This window comes from Eschscholzia californica, unplaced genomic scaffold, assembly GCF_041429995.1.
Source record: "Eschscholzia californica isolate CP2 unplaced genomic scaffold, dmEscCali1.0.p SCAF_6, whole genome shotgun sequence".
Taxonomy (NCBI): Eukaryota; Viridiplantae; Streptophyta; class Magnoliopsida; order Ranunculales; family Papaveraceae; genus Eschscholzia; species Eschscholzia californica.
The window spans coordinates 28,637,004-28,655,673 of record NW_028238483.1 but is presented as its reverse complement, the minus strand read 5'-3'; the positions used below and the strand labels follow the sequence as shown (position 1 = coordinate 28,655,673).

The 18,670-nt window shown below is 35.2% G+C and overlaps 2 protein-coding genes across 5 annotated transcripts; one reads left to right on the top strand and one right to left on the bottom strand.

Moving 5' to 3' along the window:
• The first annotated feature begins 471 nt into the window (after nt 1-471).
• LOC147533223 (putative serine/threonine-protein kinase At1g01540) lies at nt 472-3,280 on the top strand. Of its 2 annotated transcripts, none has more exons than XR_015227734.1 (7): nt 472-1,467; nt 1,698-1,802; nt 1,921-2,043; nt 2,134-2,304; nt 2,436-2,560; nt 2,693-2,902; nt 2,996-3,280. XR_015227734.1 is itself a non-coding variant. In XM_086648362.1 (7 exons), the coding sequence occupies exons 1-7, from the start codon at nt 908-910 to the stop codon at nt 3,086-3,088; spliced, it is 1,392 nt and encodes a 463-aa protein (XP_086504488.1). In that variant the 5' UTR covers nt 472-907; the 3' UTR covers nt 3,089-3,280. The 2 variants fall into 2 exon arrangements, 1 of the variants encoding a protein (XP_086504488.1); XM_086648362.1 differs by having other exon boundaries at nt 2,436-2,565.
• Nucleotides 3,281-3,639: 359 nt separating this feature from the next.
• Nucleotides 3,640-12,163, bottom strand: LOC147533222 (PI-PLC X domain-containing protein At5g67130-like). 3 transcript variants are annotated; one of them, XM_086648364.1, is made up of 10 exons: nt 11,891-12,163; nt 11,641-11,731; nt 11,441-11,530; nt 11,232-11,354; nt 10,989-11,126; nt 5,253-5,351; nt 4,872-5,175; nt 4,549-4,772; nt 4,098-4,181; nt 3,640-3,969 (listed from the first exon to the last, which is right to left on the bottom strand). In XM_086648364.1, the coding sequence occupies exons 2-10, from the start codon at nt 11,644-11,646 to the stop codon at nt 3,898-3,900; spliced, it is 1,140 nt and encodes a 379-aa protein (XP_086504490.1). In that variant the 5' UTR covers nt 11,647-11,731; nt 11,891-12,163; the 3' UTR covers nt 3,640-3,897. The 3 variants fall into 3 exon arrangements, with proteins under 3 accessions (XP_086504490.1, XP_086504491.1, XP_086504489.1); XM_086648365.1 differs by having other exon boundaries at nt 11,867-12,099; XM_086648363.1 differs by lacking the exon at nt 11,891-12,163 and adding an exon at nt 11,841-11,888.
• Between the last annotated feature and the right edge of the window lie 6,507 nt (nt 12,164-18,670).

Sequence of the window (18,670 nt, the reverse complement as noted above, 5' to 3'; positions counted from 1 at the left end):
ATACTTCATATTTGTCTGTTAATGTTTCTCTTATCCTCTGGGAAACAAAAACTCTGTATTTAGAGGAATTATTCGTGTATGCATACAACTCAAATGAGGATTAAGTTGTCGGTGAGCCAAACTCATTGACCCCCTCCTCATCTATAGTTATTTTATGTGAGAAAACTGTATGTACAAATAAGTTACCTTATTTCTATTGGGGAAAAAAATGAAGTTTTGTTGCTTGAATTTGAAGCAGGATAGAAAGTATTGGTAGGTAAGCCCTAGTTTCTCCTTCCAACAAAAAAAAAAAAAGCCTTAGTTTCTCTGTACCAAAGATAAAAAATCAGACAAAAAAGTACCCAACTTATTCAATCATGGGCTTGCCATGCTGACTTGCAGTTAGAGAACAACCTCAATTTTCCTACCAAGTAATTATTGATTCAAAAACAGGTAGTCCCTTAACATATAAGGAATCATAATCTTTCCCCCAAAGTGAAGAAAAGAAAAAAAAAGAGATTATTCCCTTTATCACCCACATAAAATACTCAAAAAGATAAAAAACAATGAAAAGGAAAATAAAAGAGAAATCAAATCAATATTTAGTTGTTCAATTTTTATCTCATCAAATAGATTCATGCACTTTCAACAAAAAAAAAAAAAAATAGATTCATGCAGAAATTATTAAACAAAGGATTAGTGGGTTGTCCTCTTTACTTCAAAAGTTTCTTGATCCCCTCTCTCACTGTGACAGCTGCTGTTGCTGCTGAAGAAACTTCTTACTTTCTCATCTTCTTCTTCACTACCCACTACTCCCCACTATGAATCACCATTACCCTTTCTCTCTCTTACTTCAATTCTTCCTTATTCTTCTCTTCTTTCTCTCTCTAACTTCCTCTGTAACAAATATTGAAGAACAAGCAAAAGAATGTCAGAAAATAGAGATGGGTTTTTGACTGATCAATTATCTAAACCAACTTCAATCTTTGGACTTAGATTATGGGTTGTTGTTGGAATTTCCATTGGTGCTGCTTTTGTTCTTCTCTTTCTAATCTCACTCTGGTTAGTTACTAAACCTAACACTAAGAATAATAATAATACATCTAAATCAAAAAAGTCTTCTCCAAATCAAACATTCTCAATCCCTTCTAAAGAAATCAAGATCGACCCAAATCACCATTTAGATTCCAAATTTCAAATCCCACCACCATTTGTTGAACCAGAACCAGTTGGGTTGATTGAAAAGCAAGCTCTTCTTCTCCAAGATCAACAAATTTCAGATCCTGTTGATCATGTATCTATTTCTGTAGCTGCCCAAGTTTCTCATTTGGGTTGGGGACATTGGTATACTCTCAGAGAGCTTGAGGAATCTACTAATGGATTTTCAGCTGATAGAGTTATTGGAGAAGGTGGTTATGGAATTGTTTATCTTGGTGTATTGGAGAACAAAACCAAGGTTGCTATCAAAAATTTACTCAATAACAATAGGTGAATTTCTTCCAACTTTTGTTTAATTGTTTGTTTATACAAAATTAGCCCATTGATCTAATGAAGTAATTTGGGATGTTTTTGTTTTGATTCATATGGAAATCGAATTTCTTCGAAGCAAAAATCCATTTTAAAATTGTAAATTAGTCATATCTATTGCCATAGGAATTACCGAATTAGTATCCCAATTGTTTGATATAGTACATTAATGGGTAGTTATTGTTCTTCAGGGGACAAGCTGAGAGGGAGTTTAAAGTTGAGGTTGAAGCAATTGGACGAGTTCGGCATAAGAATTTAGTGAGATTGCTTGGCTATTGTGCCGAAGGAGCTCATAGGTTTTTTCCTTTTTCAAGTTCCATTTATTACTAATTGCCCCACCATCATTGGTTTAAATCTGACTTTGTTTTTCGTCGAATAGTTTAAATTGAAACTACTTACATGTATATGTATTAGGATGCTTGTTTATGAATACTTAGACAATGGAAACTTAGAGCAATGGCTTCATGGAGATGTAGGACCTTATAGCCCTCTTACATGGGAGGTTCGAATGAACATTATTCAAGGAACAGCAAAAGGGTAACAATCTAATCAATTTATACCTTTTAATGAGCTTCATTTTTCAATTTCATTCGTGTTTATATGGTTGAAACCTAACTTAACTTATAGGTTGACATATCTTCATGAGGGGCTTGAGCCTAAGGTCGTTCATCGTGATGTTAAGTCAAGCAATATCTTGCTTGATAAGCAATGGAACTCAAAGGTATCTGATTTTGGTCTTGCTAAACTATTGGGATCAGACATGAGCTACGTCACAACTCGCGTGATGGGAACATTTGGGTTGGTCTTGAACTCTCTCTCTCTCTCTATATATATATATATATGTGTGTGTGTGTGTGTGTGTTAAGATTTATAGTTGAACAAAGACGAATTTGAACCAAAAAAGTAATGCTCCATATCTGTATTTGTAGCTATGTAGCTCCTGAGTATGTTAGTACGGGCATGTTGAACGAGCAAAGTGATGTTTACAGTTTCGGGGTTCTTGTTATGGAAATGATATCTGGGAGGAACCCTGTGGATTTCAGCAGGCCTCAAGGTGAGGTTAGTATTGGACTAGATGATGATGAAATTATGTTTGTCCTTGTTTGGATTACTTTTTGATGTTATATTAAGATCACTGATTCAAGTTTATACCCTCATATCTCTGGTTGCATCCTTGGTATTTTAGGTCAACCTAGTTGACTGGCTTAAGACAATGGTGGCGAACCGAAATGCTGAGGGAGTCTTAGACCCTAAGCTACACGAGAAACCTACTTCAAAGTCACTGAAACGGAGCCTTTTAGTGGCAATAAAATGTGTTGATCCGGATCCGCAAAAAAGGCCAAAGATGGGTCATGTGATGCATATGCTTGAACTTGATGATTTCCCATTCAGAGAGGTATATAAAAGTTCGTATTTCTCGATTAATTGATAATCTAGCCCATAATGTGTATCATCATACTTATCTTTCTTCATATGTTTGAGTTTTCAGAGCCGTAATGCTCGCCAGGACCCGAAGGAGGTAGCTTGTGATGGTTCACTCAGTGGGCAGGAAATTAGAAACCAAACCAAGAGCTCAAGCTAGAAAAGAGAAAGAATTCAAAGAACAAGGAGAACAATATTGCGCAATAGGTGAATCTACTCCCTAAGATTTCAGGTTTTGGGGAGAGGTTTTCTACCATTATTCCTCTTATTCCTTTTTCTTCTCTTTTTGTTTAATTATTCAACATGATGTGAAAGATAATCTGTGATGTGAAAATTTCTCCATCTTCTTTCACTTCTTTACCAATTTTTTAAATTAAATGTTATAAATTTGAAATACACAACCTTGTGATGATAATTATAATCTTTTAGGACTTCGTAAATCAGATACCACACATATTTTAAAATCGAGCAACTTTTGAATTACACATAGGAATTAGGAGGGGTCTACTCCTGAAAGATAGGTGAAATGCAATACTGGTTGTCGTGTCTATAACTAGATGTTTACATGCTTTTCTTCATGGGTCTGGTACGATGTCCATGAAACTAAACCCATTCGTGATAATTTTTTTCTTTTTGAAAAGCCTACGCAATCGTCATAACTCGAAAGGCTATATCGATGATTACCTTACCATTTGCAATGAAGTTAATAAATTTCGCAGAACAGTTTATGCTTATGTTCATTCAAAGTCTAGTAGAAGGAAGTACATAGTAGAAGTTTCAATTGTAGTTGATGTTTGCAAAGTCAAAGTCATTTCTTATTTTTATCGACAAATCTTTTCCTGAATTGTTAATTTAAGTGAGAGAATAAGATACATGAAAATCTACAGGTTTACCAACATGAGAATGTTCATTACAAACATTCCAAGCAACCATCTCCCGCTTCCATTTGATGAAGCAGTACTCGAAACTTTATATTTTCCTTCTGATGCCAGGTATTGGTGCCGCCTCAGGAAGGTCACAAGTTCCAAATGTCTCATTCATCTGTTTTAAGAAAAAACAACATTATTAACAACCTATCTGTACATGCTATTAGGAATACTGAGAGTTATAGCCTTGTCAGTTTATCACGCCACGGAATGGTTGTTCCAAAATCGTACTAGCTAGTGTACCTTGCAATAAGCAATGCTTCTGCAGCCGCAAATTGCACCATTTGCAACATCTACAGCTTCAGGTGCTCCTCCTCCGTCGCTTCTCTATAAATCAGGACAATAAAGTAAACTCTCAAGGAACTTGTTTTGGTAGTATATTGTGTGAGATTAGTCCCACGTAGATAAAGGGATTATCATAACAACAAATATCTCCCGTCAATGCTAATTAGTTTCAATTTAGACGCCTATAAATTTAACAAGGTATCAGAGCTAGGTTCACACGTGTCACAGGTGCTCCGAGAATTGTCCTACATGGACGAAAAGTTTATTGCCTAGAAATACAATATCTAGGATTTTTCGAATCGTGGCAATTGGTTTTGAGTTGAATGTTTACAAACTTAATGGATTCTTCCTTAAAAAGGGCCCCTCGCTTTTGATACTAATAAGACTATTTTAGCGGTAGTAGGAATACCTTATAAAAATCAACAGCGATGAAATTAGGCCATCGTTTACCCGCAGCTTCATAACAAGTATTCATCATGCTTATCAATGGAGCTGAATTATGTTTGCAAGCTTGCTCTAGATTTGGGGCATCAGGGAAATAGTTCTCCAAGACAAGTGATCTTGTCTTTGTATTCATAGGAGACGATTCCGCACGATTAGGACATGAGCCTGCTTTCATCCCACCGTTACCATCTGCAGATCCAACCCCACCATTAAAACCAAGTCATCGATCACTTCATATGATATTAGTTTACTACAAAATCTTGAAACAAATAGAAATTGGGAATTCACATTGGTTTTCGACAATGTATTTCCACTCGAACGCTATTCCTTCAGAAGCTTCTTTTGCGGGTTTAGACGTAAAGACTAGCAAACGTTGATTCTTCTGAACCATGTCATCTATAGTTGGCCAATTTTCGCCGTTCTTGGGCATTCGAGATACTGGAAACCAATATTTTCTAAGTCCAGCAGCATTGAAAACTTTGGTGAGGCCTTCTGGAGATGTGACATAATCTTCAATGAAGATTGTTATAATCTCTGATGGGTTTGTTTCAAGGAAGACTTGAATCTCTTTCAGCACATTAATGGCAGGTTGCTGCAGGTTAATGAAGCAAGTCAAACAAGGTTCTTGATATATACATATAGAGAGAGGGGAGGCAGAGAAGCACTTACAAAAGCAGTGAAGTTGTAGCATTTTCCACCAAAGGAGTGACAAAGCCAGATATCATTGTTAAAGTCATACATATCGAGCATTAAACCTCTAACGCCATTCTGCAAGACAACACTGCTACTTTAAGAACTTACTGTCACTTTACTTTATTCTAGTTATGAGGATTTTTTTTTCAATATCTTAATCTGACTCGTCTGACTCAAATGGATCCAAAATCAGTCCGAACCAGATAATTGTAAGAGTCAGACATCACAAACTAGCCAAACACACTAACAAAACCAATATTATTAACCTACTTCCAGTTGATTACTCCAACAGACATTGAATTATATTTCAGTTGGTAAGGTGGGTGAGTCACACTAGGAACGCATTTAAGACTCTTAACAATTGTGTGGACAAACACCCTGACAAAAGTACAAAACCAATAATATTAACCCGCGACTTAGAATTTGGTACTTAGAGGATGACATGTTTCCTCGTTTGAAAACAAAAACGGTCCCCATCGTAGTCAAACTTTGAAAAAATCTTGTCTTTTAGGGAATTCCACGTCATTATATTATCCTCTAAATCATCATCTAAGTAACTCTAGCATCTCCCTTTTCATTAATTATAATAACCATATCAGCAAAATTCAATGTTTTAAAAGGAATTTTCAAGATACATAATAAAACATGAATTCTTTTTAGTTTTAAACATGAATTCAATGCTAACTCAAAATGAAACACATGAAAATATGACTCAAATTACTTTGACTAAGACGAGTCAATTTCAAAACTGAGTTTGACTCTCGAACAAGTCAAACTAAGAGTACCTCTAATGCAAAACTCAAAAAGAAACAATCCAAATTATCTTATGTGTCAAGTCTCACTTAAGAATATTTTTCATAGATGACACAATTGATATCTTGATTCAAAAGACATCTCCAACATAGCCACTCTACAATCTTAAAGTTACCTGTGTGATACATAATTTAGTAGTTATGTTTTTAATATTGAATAGACAATTAAAATCTTCAAAAAAATTTCAAATATTGAATTTCTTGTTATTCTTTATTTCAGATTAAGCCCTTAAGTCATCCTAAAAGGTCTGAAAGTCCGTCTATTTCTACCTTTATTTTATTTATTGTTCAAATTACAAGGAATAAATTTTGATGGTAAATTACTCCACCAAAACATGATGGACATACTAATTAGAGAGTGTCCAACTACTCCACCAACAAATGATGTGTTGGGAAAAATAACCTAATTAACTTGTTCAGGAATATGAAGATAAATGATGCGAAAGTAAAAGTAGAGACACCAAGTTTATTTAACGTGGCAAAAAACCCCTCCAAACTAGAAGGTAAAAAACCACGGGACCTAGTCTAGAAATCTTCCACTATAATTAAATAATGGGTTACACAATTCTTCAAGATGTGTAGAAACACTCTTGGACAACTCTTCACCAAACCTATGGTGGATAAACTGAACAAAGAAACAAAGAAATAAAATCTCTTACTCCTTAGGATTTGAACAAATCCTAGATTCCTAAAGGTTGAAGAAGATAACCACAAACTAAATTGCTTCACAAGATTAATAATCTTCTTTTCTTCCAACCAATATTCTGCTCTTTCAATCTCTCTTGAAAGAACCACTTCAGAAATCTCTCTTTCTCTGACTTCTCTTTGTTCTGGAAGTTGTTGTGTATAATCTCTTCCCTTTCATTCCCTTTTATAATGATAAATAGGGAGGTTTACCAAAAGAAATAGGAATTCCTTTTTAGGCTTGAAAAAATAGAAACTTCTATTTTTTCCCCAAACAAGGAATAAGGGAAATCCTATTCCAACTAGGAGTCCTTTTATTATAAGGAGGGACCCCAACAAACTCCCCCTCCCGACTTATGAAGAGGGACCTACCATCCCCAAACCTGCAACACTGCTACATAGCTCATGTTTGCCTTTGGGTAATGGTTTTGTCATCATATCTGAACCATTGTCGTCAGTATGGATTTTCTCGATCTTCAACACCTTTTCTTCAAGAACATCTTGGATCCACTGGTATCTCACATTTATATGCTTGGACTTGGAATGAAAACTAGAATTCTTACTGAGGTGGATGGCACTTTGACTGTCGCAATGAATAACATAATTATCCTGTTTCATACCAAGTTCTTCTAACAGTCTCTTCATCCATAACATCTCCTTGCAACATTCTGTAATGGCAATATATTCTGCCTCTGTAGTAGATAAAGCTACACACTTTTGTAATTTAGATTGCCATGACACTGCTCCCCCTAAAAATGTAAATAAGTAGCCTGATGTGGACCTTTTAGAGTCTACATCTCCTGCCATGTCTGCATCTGTGTAACCGACTAATACTGGCTTATAATTACCAAAACATATACGAGCTTTAGACGTACCTCTAAGATACTTCAGAATCCACTTCACTGCTAACCAATGCTCTTTGCCTGGATTAGCAAGAAATCTTCTTACTACTCCAACTGCAAATGCAATGTCCGGTCTTGTATACACCATTGCATACATCAAGCTTCCTACAGCTGAAGCATAAGGAATTTTCTCCATTTCTTCTTTCTCACTTCTAGTTGATGGACACTGATCACGAGTCAACTTGAAGTGACCGGCTAATGGACAACTCACTGGTTTTGTCTTGTCCATACTGAACCTTTCTAGAACCTTCTCAATGTATCTTTCTTGTGATAGCCAAAGTTTTCCAGCTTTCCTATCACGAGAGATATGCATGCCAAGAATTTGTTTTGCTGGACCCAAGTCTTTCATATCGAAATACTTGTTTAGTTCCTTCTTTAACCTGCTAATTTTATTAGCATCCTGACCAACAATCAACATATCATCAACATAGAGTAGAAGTATAATCAAATCTCCATCAGGAAATTTATGAACGAAAACACAATGATCTGAAGCCGTCCTGTGATACCCTTGATCCTTCATGAATGATTCAAACTTTTTGTACCACTGTCTTGGTGCTTGTTTCAACCCATATAAACTCTTCTCTAACTTACAAACCAAGTGTTCCTTACCTTTAACTTCAAACCCTGTTGGTTGTTCCATATACACATCTTCCTCCAAGTCACCATGAAGGAAAGCGGTCTTGACATCTAGTTGTTCAATTTCTAGGTTCATACTTGCAGCCAATCCCAATACTAACCGTATAGAGGACATCTTCACCACCGGGGAGAAAATCTCATCAAAATCAATACCCTTCTTCTGCCCAAATCCTTTCACCACTAGGCGTGCCTTATATCGTGGTTGTGAATTTCTTTCTTCGGTCTTGATTTTGAACACCCACTTATTTTTAAGAATTTTCTTATTCTTAGGTTTTTCAACCAACTTAAAAGTGTTGTTCTTATGCAATGATTCAATCTCATCTTGCATAGCTTTCAACCACTCCTTCTTGTGTTCATCATCTAGGGCTTCTTCATAACACTGTGGTTCTCCACTATCTGTAACCATCACATACTCGTGTGGAGGATACTTGGTAGATGGTGCTCTATCTCTAGTCGATCTTCTCAATTCAGCTGGTGGTTCATGTTGAACTTCCATTCCTTGCTCAACATCATCACCCATAGGAACATCTTCATGAGCTTCATCTTCATGATTTTGTTCTTCACCTGCATTATCATGCATAACCTTAGAAGAGATATGTGGATCTAGATCAATGAGATCATTACTATGATTCTCATGCTTCTCAACTTTTCCGAAGTCCTCAATAGTTTGATTTTCAAGAAAGACCACATCTCTACTTCTAATAATCTTCTTATCGACTGGATCCCATAACCTGTATCCGAATTTCTCATCTGCATACCCTAAAAAGATGCATTGCTTGGCTTTATCATCAAGCTTTGCTCTTTGATCTTTAGGTATATGCACAAAAGCCCTGCAACCAAACACCCTTAAGTGTTCATAACTGACTTCTTTCCCAGCCCACACTCTCTCAGCTACATCTCCATCTAATGGTGCTGAAGGTGATAAATTAATCAGATAACATGCAGTACGCATTGCTTCACCCCAGAAGCTTTTAGGCAACTTAGCTTCTGAGAGCATACATCTGATCCTCTCCACAATAGTGTGATTCATGCGTTCTGCTACACCATTTTGTTGTGGAGTTTTGGGAACTGTCTGTTCATGTCGAATACCATGGGTTTTGCAATACTCTTCAAACGACCCGATGTATTCTCCTCCATTGTCCGTGCGAATGCACTTCAATGGTTTTCCTGTCTCCCGTTCTACCATGTTGTGGAAATTCTTGAAAACTGCAAGTACCTGATCTTTGGTCTTTATGGCATATGCCCAAACTTTCCTGGAAGCATCATCTATAAAAGTAACAAAATACAAAGCACCACCAAGTGTTTTGACCTTTAAAGGTCCACAAACGTCAGAATAAACAAGCTCCAAAACACTGGATTTTCTTTCAGATGCATTCCTTTGAAAAGAAACTCTATGTTGCTTTCCTACTAAACAATGAGAACAAGTGTTTAAATTTATACCTTTTACGTTCGGTAAGTCTTGTCGTTTAGGAAGGATTTGAAGTCCTTTCTCGCTCATGTGCCCGAGTCTTCTATGCCAAAGATCAGTGGAAGAATCTTTTTCAACTGCATTCAATTCTTATTCACGAATTCGCTTGAATCATGTGTAAAGTGCACTCCTGTTTTCCTTCCATATTCTGAACGATAAATCTAACCTTGGCTCTGGTACCACTTGTTGGGAAAAATAACCTAATTAACTTGTTCAGGAATATGAAGATAAACGATGCGAAAGTAAAAGTAGAGACACCAAGTTTATTTAACGTGGCAAAAAACCCCTCCAAACTAGAAGGTAAAAAACCACGGGACCTAGTCTAGAAATCTTCCACTATAATTAAATAATGGGTTACACAATTCTTCAAGATGTGTAGAAACACTCTTGGACAACTCTTCACCAAACCTATGGTGGATAAACTGAACAAAGAAACAAAGAAATAAAATCTCTTACTCCTTAGGATTTGAACAAATCCTAGATTCCTAAAGGTTGAAGAAGATAACCACAAACTAAATTGCTTCACAAGATTAATAATCTTCTTTTCTTCAAACCAATATTCTGCTCTTTCAATCTCTCTTGAAAGAACCACTTCAGAAATCTCTCTTTCTCTGACTTCTCTTTGTTCTGGAAGTTGTTGTGTATAATCTCTTCCCTTTCATTCCCTTTTATAATGATAAATAGGGAGGTTTACCAAAAGAAATAGGAATTCCTTTTTAGGCTTGAAAAAATAGAAACTTCTATTTTTTCCCCAAACAAGGAATAAGGGAAATCCTATTCCAACTAGGAGTCCTTTTATTATAAGGAGGGACCCCAACATGATGGACATACTGAGTTTCTTTCTAAAATTAAATGTTCTTAAAGAGAACCAACCCTTTCTTTATTCTTCTAAAATAATCCGAAAAGGAGAGAGATGGGCAAGAGTGCCTCGTAACTTTTTGTTTGAAAAAGAAACTTTAAAGGGCACGCGAGAGGAACTTAATCGAGCCTCTTTCTTTCAACAGTAACAGGGTGATCGAGCTGGGCTTAGACCCGACCCGATAATCCTGCGATGACTCGTCTTTTCACAGTGAGTGAGGTAGCAGGATGAGAGAACGTTGTCAGAAAGAGATAACACCACCACAAAAGCAATCAACAAGTTTAGAGAGAGAAAGTAGAGAGAGAGAGAGAGATTTGAGGTGAAATTGAAGTAAAAAAAAGAAGGGCTTACATTAAGTTGACTAGTAATTGTATCTTGTTGATTTTCAGGAGCAAGAATGAAGGATCCAATGACTGATTTTTGTCCAAAACGAGCAAATGAATTATGAGTAGTTAGCCATGAATACCGATTAAATGGTAATCCTTTTACCTAAAAAAATCACAACCAACAAAATCAAATTAACAAATCTTTAATTTTCAGAAATGACTCTGTCTGTCTGTATTTTGATGTTGAATTTGAGTCTTAATAAGAGACCTTTGAAGTAGGATTAATTGGTTGAATTCGAGTACATCTTGGCCGTAGATTTCCATTTGCTATACAGGTTTCACAATGTAATCCTTTATCACAGTTCCTATCTGATATACAGGTCTGTCCAATCTGATCAAACAAAAATGAACATGTACAGTCATTTCTAGAGAGAGAAAGAGAAGAATACTTAGTTTTAGAGAGAGAAAAAGAGAGACCTTGAGAGAGGAAGAACAGAGGAAGAGATGAGTTGCTAACAACAAAGTTACGACGATGAGATACCGGGTGAAGTTTGATAGTATATGAAACTGGAAATTAGAAAACCATTGTTAAATTAAACATGGAAAATTGAGTACTAAGAGCACCAGAATAAAAAGAACGAACACAGTAGGAAATAGTGAAGAAGAATTTCTTTTACCTTCATCTGGTCTGAAAATTATTGTTTTGGAGATAGAAGAAAGGTTTTTGTAGAGAGAGAGAGAGAGAGAGGGTTTGGGGAAAGGAAGATGCTAGAGTGCCCAGTTTTTATGATGAATGGAAAAAATTGTTTTTTTTGCTGAGTCGACCAATCGTCCAACCACCTTCTAAGCCCTCACTTGAGTTACAAGCTCTCGCTACTGAGCTCGGCCGTGTGATTTTTTCACTCTATCTCTTGTTTCTCTCTCCACGTGACTAAACATGTGAGATGAGAGAGAAACTCTTGTTTCTCTCACATGCGGTTCAAGTGGGAATCTCTAGAGGCGTGTTGTGTAGCCTTGTTGAAATTGTTTAGAGCAAACCGAAGGAGCTTGTAAACTAGAAACTGATACACGTTAGATATCGTCATATGTTTTTGGGGGAGGGGTAGTGGAACAAACGTTATAGAATGCCCGACCACAATTACTCTCTCTCAATCTCAACCCGTCACCTACCTCGACAGAGATTAAACCGAGATTGTGTCCGAACATTCTCCCATTTTCTGAAAGGGATTTTGATTTGGAGGGAGATCCATGGACGAAACGTCTCGTAGATATTTAAAGACAATTGAAGAGATTTAGGGGGGGTAGTGGAGCGGGACTTTCACAGACTTTCATAGACAAAATGTCCCGTAGACATTTCAAGACATTTCGGATGAGTTATTATAGACAACATGTGTTCATAGACATTTTCAAGACATTGAGAGTTTGTAGACAAAATGTCTTTATAGACATTTTAAGACATTTGATCCATAGACGAAATGTCCTGGGGACATTTTAAGATCTTGAGTCCATTGACAAAATGTGTAATGCATATTATATTTGTGATAATCAAAAATATATTTTTCGACTTTTGTAGACATCTGTGAATATTTGTGGACATTGATGGACATTTGGTAGACATTTATTATTTTAATATTATTATTATTATTTAATCACATGAAATAATATATTAATACTAACATTTCAAAAATATATTTTTCGACTTTCGTAAACATCTGTGAATATTTGTGGACATTGATGGACATTTGGTAGATATTTATTATTTTAATATTATTATTATTTTTTAATTACATGAAATAATACTAACATTTCAAAAATATATTTTTCGACTTTCGTAGACATCTGTAAATATTGTGGACATTGATGGACATTTGGTAGACATTTACTATTTTAATATTATTATTATTGTTTAATCACATGAAATAATATGTTTATACTAACATTTCAAAAATATATTTTTCGACTTTCGTAGACATCTGTGAATATTTGTGGACATTGATGGACATTTGGTAGACATTTATTATTTTAATATTATTATTATTGTTTAATCACATGAAATAATATGTTTATACTAACATTTCAAAAATATATTTTTCGACTTTCGTAGACATTTGTGAATATTTGTGGACATTGATGGACATTTGGTAGACATTTACTATTTTAATATTATTATTATTGTTTAATCACATGAAATAATATGTTTATACTAACATTTCAAATATATATTTTTCGACTTTCGTAAACATCTGTGAATATTTGTGGACATTGATGGACATTTGGTGGACATTTATTATTTTAATATTATTATTATTGTTTAATCACATTTGGTAGACATTTATTATTTTAATATTATTATTGTTTTTTGATCACATGATGGACTTCAAATGTCTCTTGTTTTTTGAAAGACATTTTGGCTTCCAAATTTGTCCCAAATCCTTCACAAATTCATCAAACTATGAAGTCCACCAAAGTCTGGGACATATTTTGTCTACAATCGAATGCCTCGGACTTTCATAGACTCTCAAATGTCTGGATTTGAATGCCTCAGACTTTCGTGGACTCTCAAATGTCTGGATTTGAAATGTTATAGACGAAATATCTTTATATTCAAGACATTGAATTTGTAGATATTTCAAGACATTTGGTCCATAGACAAATTGTATTGTCTTATTTGGAAACTTTTAAATGCCCTCACAACTTTTGTTATATACACTCACATAGTTTGTAATTTTTTGTTGAAATCATGGATTCGGGGTCACGGGCGTTGCTGTCTAGTGTCTATCATCTTATGTAACATAAGATGTAATTAAAGTAAGAGAAGTTTTATAGACGCTCACTGTCATTGTAAATACAACCCCACAAATCTAAAATTACTGGGCCGGGAAAGTTGCATTTGCGTGCTTATAGTACTTCCTTTACAGTAAAGATGGTTTAGATGGACTTTAGAGCCCTCTACGTAGTAATCAGATGATCGCCTTTAAAAATTATTTTATGGCAAATAAGATTTCTAGTGTTTATATTAGGGAAATTTTAAATGCACTCACCATTTTTGTTATATACACATTCAATCCTCATGTTGTAACCAAATTTAGAATCCTCATAAGGTTGAAAGTTTTAAAGGCACCCCTATTAGTGTTAAAAGCACCTCCCTCAAGGCAAATATGAAGGGGAATTGTCAAGGGAGAAGAAGCCATTAAAACTTACAGGGGACGACACCTTCAAATTTCCCCGTTATGGATTTTAACAATTTTCATAGTTACCATACTTATATATGGATATTTTTGTCACATTCTTCGCACGAACATCAAATTTTGGTGCTTATGATACAATATTGAGATCTTTTCCTAGCACATGATTGATCGCTAAGATTTTTTTTTAGTTTAAGCCTTTCACTAGTTAGTCTCGATAAAGCCTCGAAGGCAATGTATTTTTCTGAAAAAAGGCCTTTGTGACTAGACATAAAAGACTTCTTGTTTTATTGAGTTTTTTTATTTATTATAATTAGCACTTAACTAAAATATATTTAGGTTGAATAGTTTGTCAGGTAGAAGGATTAGAGAGTTCTATTGGCGGTGCAATAAGTAAGAATCCTGAATCCATCACACTTTCATTAGTAGATACTTATCAAAGTTCCTAGAAGCTTATGTCTGATTCACATTAAAGTCAACCCCAAAATAAGTTTCTCTACTACTTTTTATTAAAGTAGTACCTAGATCCATAAGGACGATTTATATTAAAGTCAACCCTAAAAAGTGATAGTCTATACTACTTCTAAGAAAACCCTCCATAGTGTTCACATTTAAGTCAACTATAAAATAACACAAATTTTGAAAAAGTATCCAAGTCAAACTAAAGAGTTGTTAAGTATGAAACTAGCATAGAAAAAAAAATGGAAGTAGCAAAGTGAGAAGGTCCAACAATGTGGTTGTTGAAGATCTACATTCAATAATTTTGGATGTTGAAGCACTTTTATTTGGCCAACACCAATTAACCTAGTAAATAGCAAATACGACTATATATTTATTGTCGGGATTATTGATTTGTTGGTTTACTGTTTGACATGAGTGATGTTTAGAAAAACACCTAATACACTATTTTTTTTTTTTTGATGAAAATAGGCCATTGCCTGTTTTATTAGCTATTAGAACAATAATGAATGTTGGCTAAATCTGCCGCCAACGGACATACAATGCAACTAGGAGTCTCATAGATCTCCAAAGTTTGATTCAAGTTTACATTAGAGAACTTTGCTAACATATGCGCAACATTATTCGCCTCACGAGGACAATAAGAGAACTCTGTCTTCTCAAGCTTTGCAATATCTGACTGGATCTCCATTACAATCGGTCTTATTCTCCACGGTACCTCATTCAGCTCCTTCGAGCATGCATGTATTACAATCATAGCATCGCCCTCAATACCACACTCATACTCGGGGAGTAGTAGTGCAATGGAAAGTGCTAGCTTTGCAGCCATTGTTTCTGCTTCCAAAGGCAATGAGGATCGACAATTGGTTGTTAGGGCCATCACAAACTCTCCTCTTTCATTTCTACAAACAGCAGCAAGTGTGGCATTACCATTGGAGTATGCAGCATCGAAATTTACCTTTAACTGCCCGGATTTTGGTGGAACCCAGATTTTGAGATTAGGCGCGAGACTTGCTTCAACTATTTCATGACTCAATACCGGGTCTTTAGAATTCCTTATACATATTTTGTGCTTCTTGCATTATTCTATAATTGTTCGGTGCTATATTCTCAAACGTACACTTGTTTATTGTTTTCCATAAGAACCATGTAACGTAGATACGCAATGTTATCACCTCTTCCTGCTCTTCACTCATTAACCATTTACATAAAAGAAGTTTGAAATCATCATTCCCATCAACCCTGAGATTTAGCGGGTAGCTCATCCAAGTCTCCCTTGCGAACCGACATGTTCGAAAGAGATGATCAATATCTTCCTCTTCTTTCTTGCAATATGCACATAATGTTGAGGCTTGTGAATTAAACCTCAATGCCCGTTTTTTGGTAGGTAATGCATCATGTAATAAACGCCACACAAACATTCGAACTCTTGGTGCCAACTTTAACCTCTTCCAAACCCTGCTCCATGTTAAACATGCTGGTAGTTCAATGGACTTTGAGGAACTCGGCTTCTCCTTGGCAATAGTCATATATAGTGATTTAGTAGAGAATTCACCTTTCTGAGTATGTACCCATATAAGTTTGTCTTCTAACCCTCTTTTGTGTAACGGTATTTCAAGAATTGCTTTGACCGACAAATCATCAAACAACTTGCCTATAAGTTCTTCGTTCCACTGTCCTTGGCGATTCATGAGATCTTTAACTAAAAATATATTTGTCTCCTCCATATTGTTTGATTTCATGTTTGGTTTAAATCCCCTTAAATTCGGCACCCACGGGTCATCCCAAACACGAATTTTATCTCCATTTCCAACCATGAAGCAAACTCCATCTTTTAGAAATTCTCTCATGTCTAAAATACTCTTCCAAGTAGCCGTCGATGTCGATTTGTTTTTATAAGTCCAGAAATTTTCTGTTTTAAGATATTTTGCTCTCAATAATCGAACCCATAAAGCCATTGATTCCGTCAGGAATCGCCAAGTTAATTTCCCTACCATAGATTGATTTACCATACCCATATCTCGGATACCCAAACCTCCTTCTTTTTGACTTGCTTGCATATTCTTCCAACTCAAGTAGTGCATTTTAGATTTCTCCGTATTATGTCCCCACCAAAAATTCCTCTGCCACTGTTCTATTTTTTCAACAACTCCTTTAGGTACTATATTTGTAGATAGAAAGTATATGGGAATTGATGAGAGCTCACTTTTGAGAAGGACTGTTCTGCCGGCATGAGATAACGAGCTTCTTTTCCACCCCATTAGTTTCTTTTCAATCTTTTTCACAACAAACTCATAGGAGGCAATTTTATGTTTCGACTTCAATAAATAGTTTCCTAAATAGACATCGTCCTTCTTCATCTCTTTAACTCCAAGAACTTCCAGTATCTTAGCCTTTCTTTCTAACGTACAATTTGTACTAAATTGAATTGAGGATTTCTGAAAATTAATTAGTTGTCCGGAACAACCGGCATATGAATTCAATATAGATTTTAGTTGATTCGCATTCACTTCCGATGCTTTCCCGAAGAAGAATAGATCATCTGCAAACATAAGGTGACTCACACTCGGTGCATATCTGTTAATTCGAAGTCCATTATAAATCCCATTTGTTTCTGCCTGATCAACGAGCTTGGTGAGAGTTTCCGAACATAATATAAACAAATATGGGCTAAGCGGGCAACCCTGTCGAAGACCTCTTTTACTATAAAAATACCCCTAATACACTATTTACATTCATTTTTAGACTCTTTTTATATGATTTAATACAAAAATAATGAGGCTTTACACCCATATAACCTTACATCTCTACAATTAAGACAAAATAAAACAAAAGTCTCAAATTTTGCAAAATCATATTTATATCAATTTTAATCATTTTGCACCTATTATTTCTTTTGGTGAATAACTTTATTACGATTTGTTTTTCTCATTATTTGAACTACGAAACTAGCCTAGTTTGATTATGTGCAACCTATTAGTCGAACTTAAATGAATGTATAACTAGCTTAAATTAAACACTCAAACGAGTCAAATATCATGAGTTAAAGTAACACAGTCTAAGGTGGTTAGGGCATCTCCAATGGGACACTCAATCTCCAACACTTAGAGTGCCGCATATAAATTTTTGGAGTTTTTAATAAAAAATTCCAATGAAACACTTTGTTAGACACTCTAATATGAGGTAGACACATTTATTATAGGGTGTCTAGAGAGAGAAACTCTAAAATGAGAGTGTCTACTTAAGACTCTCTAAGTCTTACTTTATAATTTCAACCAATAAAAAACCTTACTTTTTAACTGCTTTTTATGTATTGGATTGAAGAGGGAGATGTGTATTAAGTATAGAGACTTTAGATATCTCCATTGGAGACCAACAAAAATTAGAGTATCTCTATATTGACATTTAGGAAAGATTATCTCTATTGACACTTGACAATTAGGTATTAAGTGTCTCTATATTGACTTTATAGAGTGTTTGTTACAGTGTCCCATTAGAGCATCTCCAATGCAAGACACAAGAACTCTAAAAATCTTATGTGTCAAGTGTGAAAAGTGGATCTCTAAATGGTCTCTTTCCTATTTGGTCCTTTAGAGATACTCTATTGCAAAGCCTTCTCCAATGCAATTCTCAAGAGAAAATCTAAAAACATATATTTTGGTATAAAATTACTTGATGAGCTTATGTGTCACTTAAAGAAACGCAAGAGGACACTCTAAATTTAGAGTGTCCTCCTAAGGATATCTAAAACAAATCTTGACACATCATTTTTTAGATTTATATTGAGTTTCACATTGGAGATGGATTTTAAAGAAAAACTCTGCAAATTCCTATGTGGCACTCTAAAAATTTAGAGTTCGAGTGTTGTCTTAGAGATGTTCTTAGAACCTAACTCATACCTCTAAGTCACACCCTCAAACTTATGTAAAATAAATACGGCTAAAGTGATGAGAACATCGGGAGACTTTTTTTTTGTTGAACAAACATAGGAAGACTTGGAAATCTTCAAGTATAAAATTTGCCAAACCTAATTTTTGGAGATACATTGTATGGGAAGGAAGAA

Bases quoted from the DNA above. Each gene is read 5' to 3' on its own strand.
- LOC147533223 (XM_086648362.1), top strand. From the start codon at position 908: ATGTCAGAAAATAGAGATGGGTTTTTGACTGATCAATTATCTAAACCA. The intron at 2,305-2,435 runs GTTGGTCTTGAA...CTGTATTTGTAG, and splicing joins CGCGTGATGGGAACATTTGG to CTATGTAGCTCCTGAGTATG. The intron at 2,566-2,692 runs GTTAGTATTGGA...TTGGTATTTTAG, and splicing joins TCAGCAGGCCTCAAGGTGAG to GTCAACCTAGTTGACTGGCT.
- LOC147533222 (XM_086648364.1), bottom strand. The intron at 11,127-11,231 runs GTCTCTTATTAA...TGATTTTTTTAG, and splicing joins CAATTAATCCTACTTCAAAG to GTAAAAGGATTACCATTTAA. The intron at 4,182-4,548 runs GTATTCCTACTA...CCTGATTTATAG, and splicing joins TCGCTGTTGATTTTTATAAG to AGAAGCGACGGAGGAGGAGC.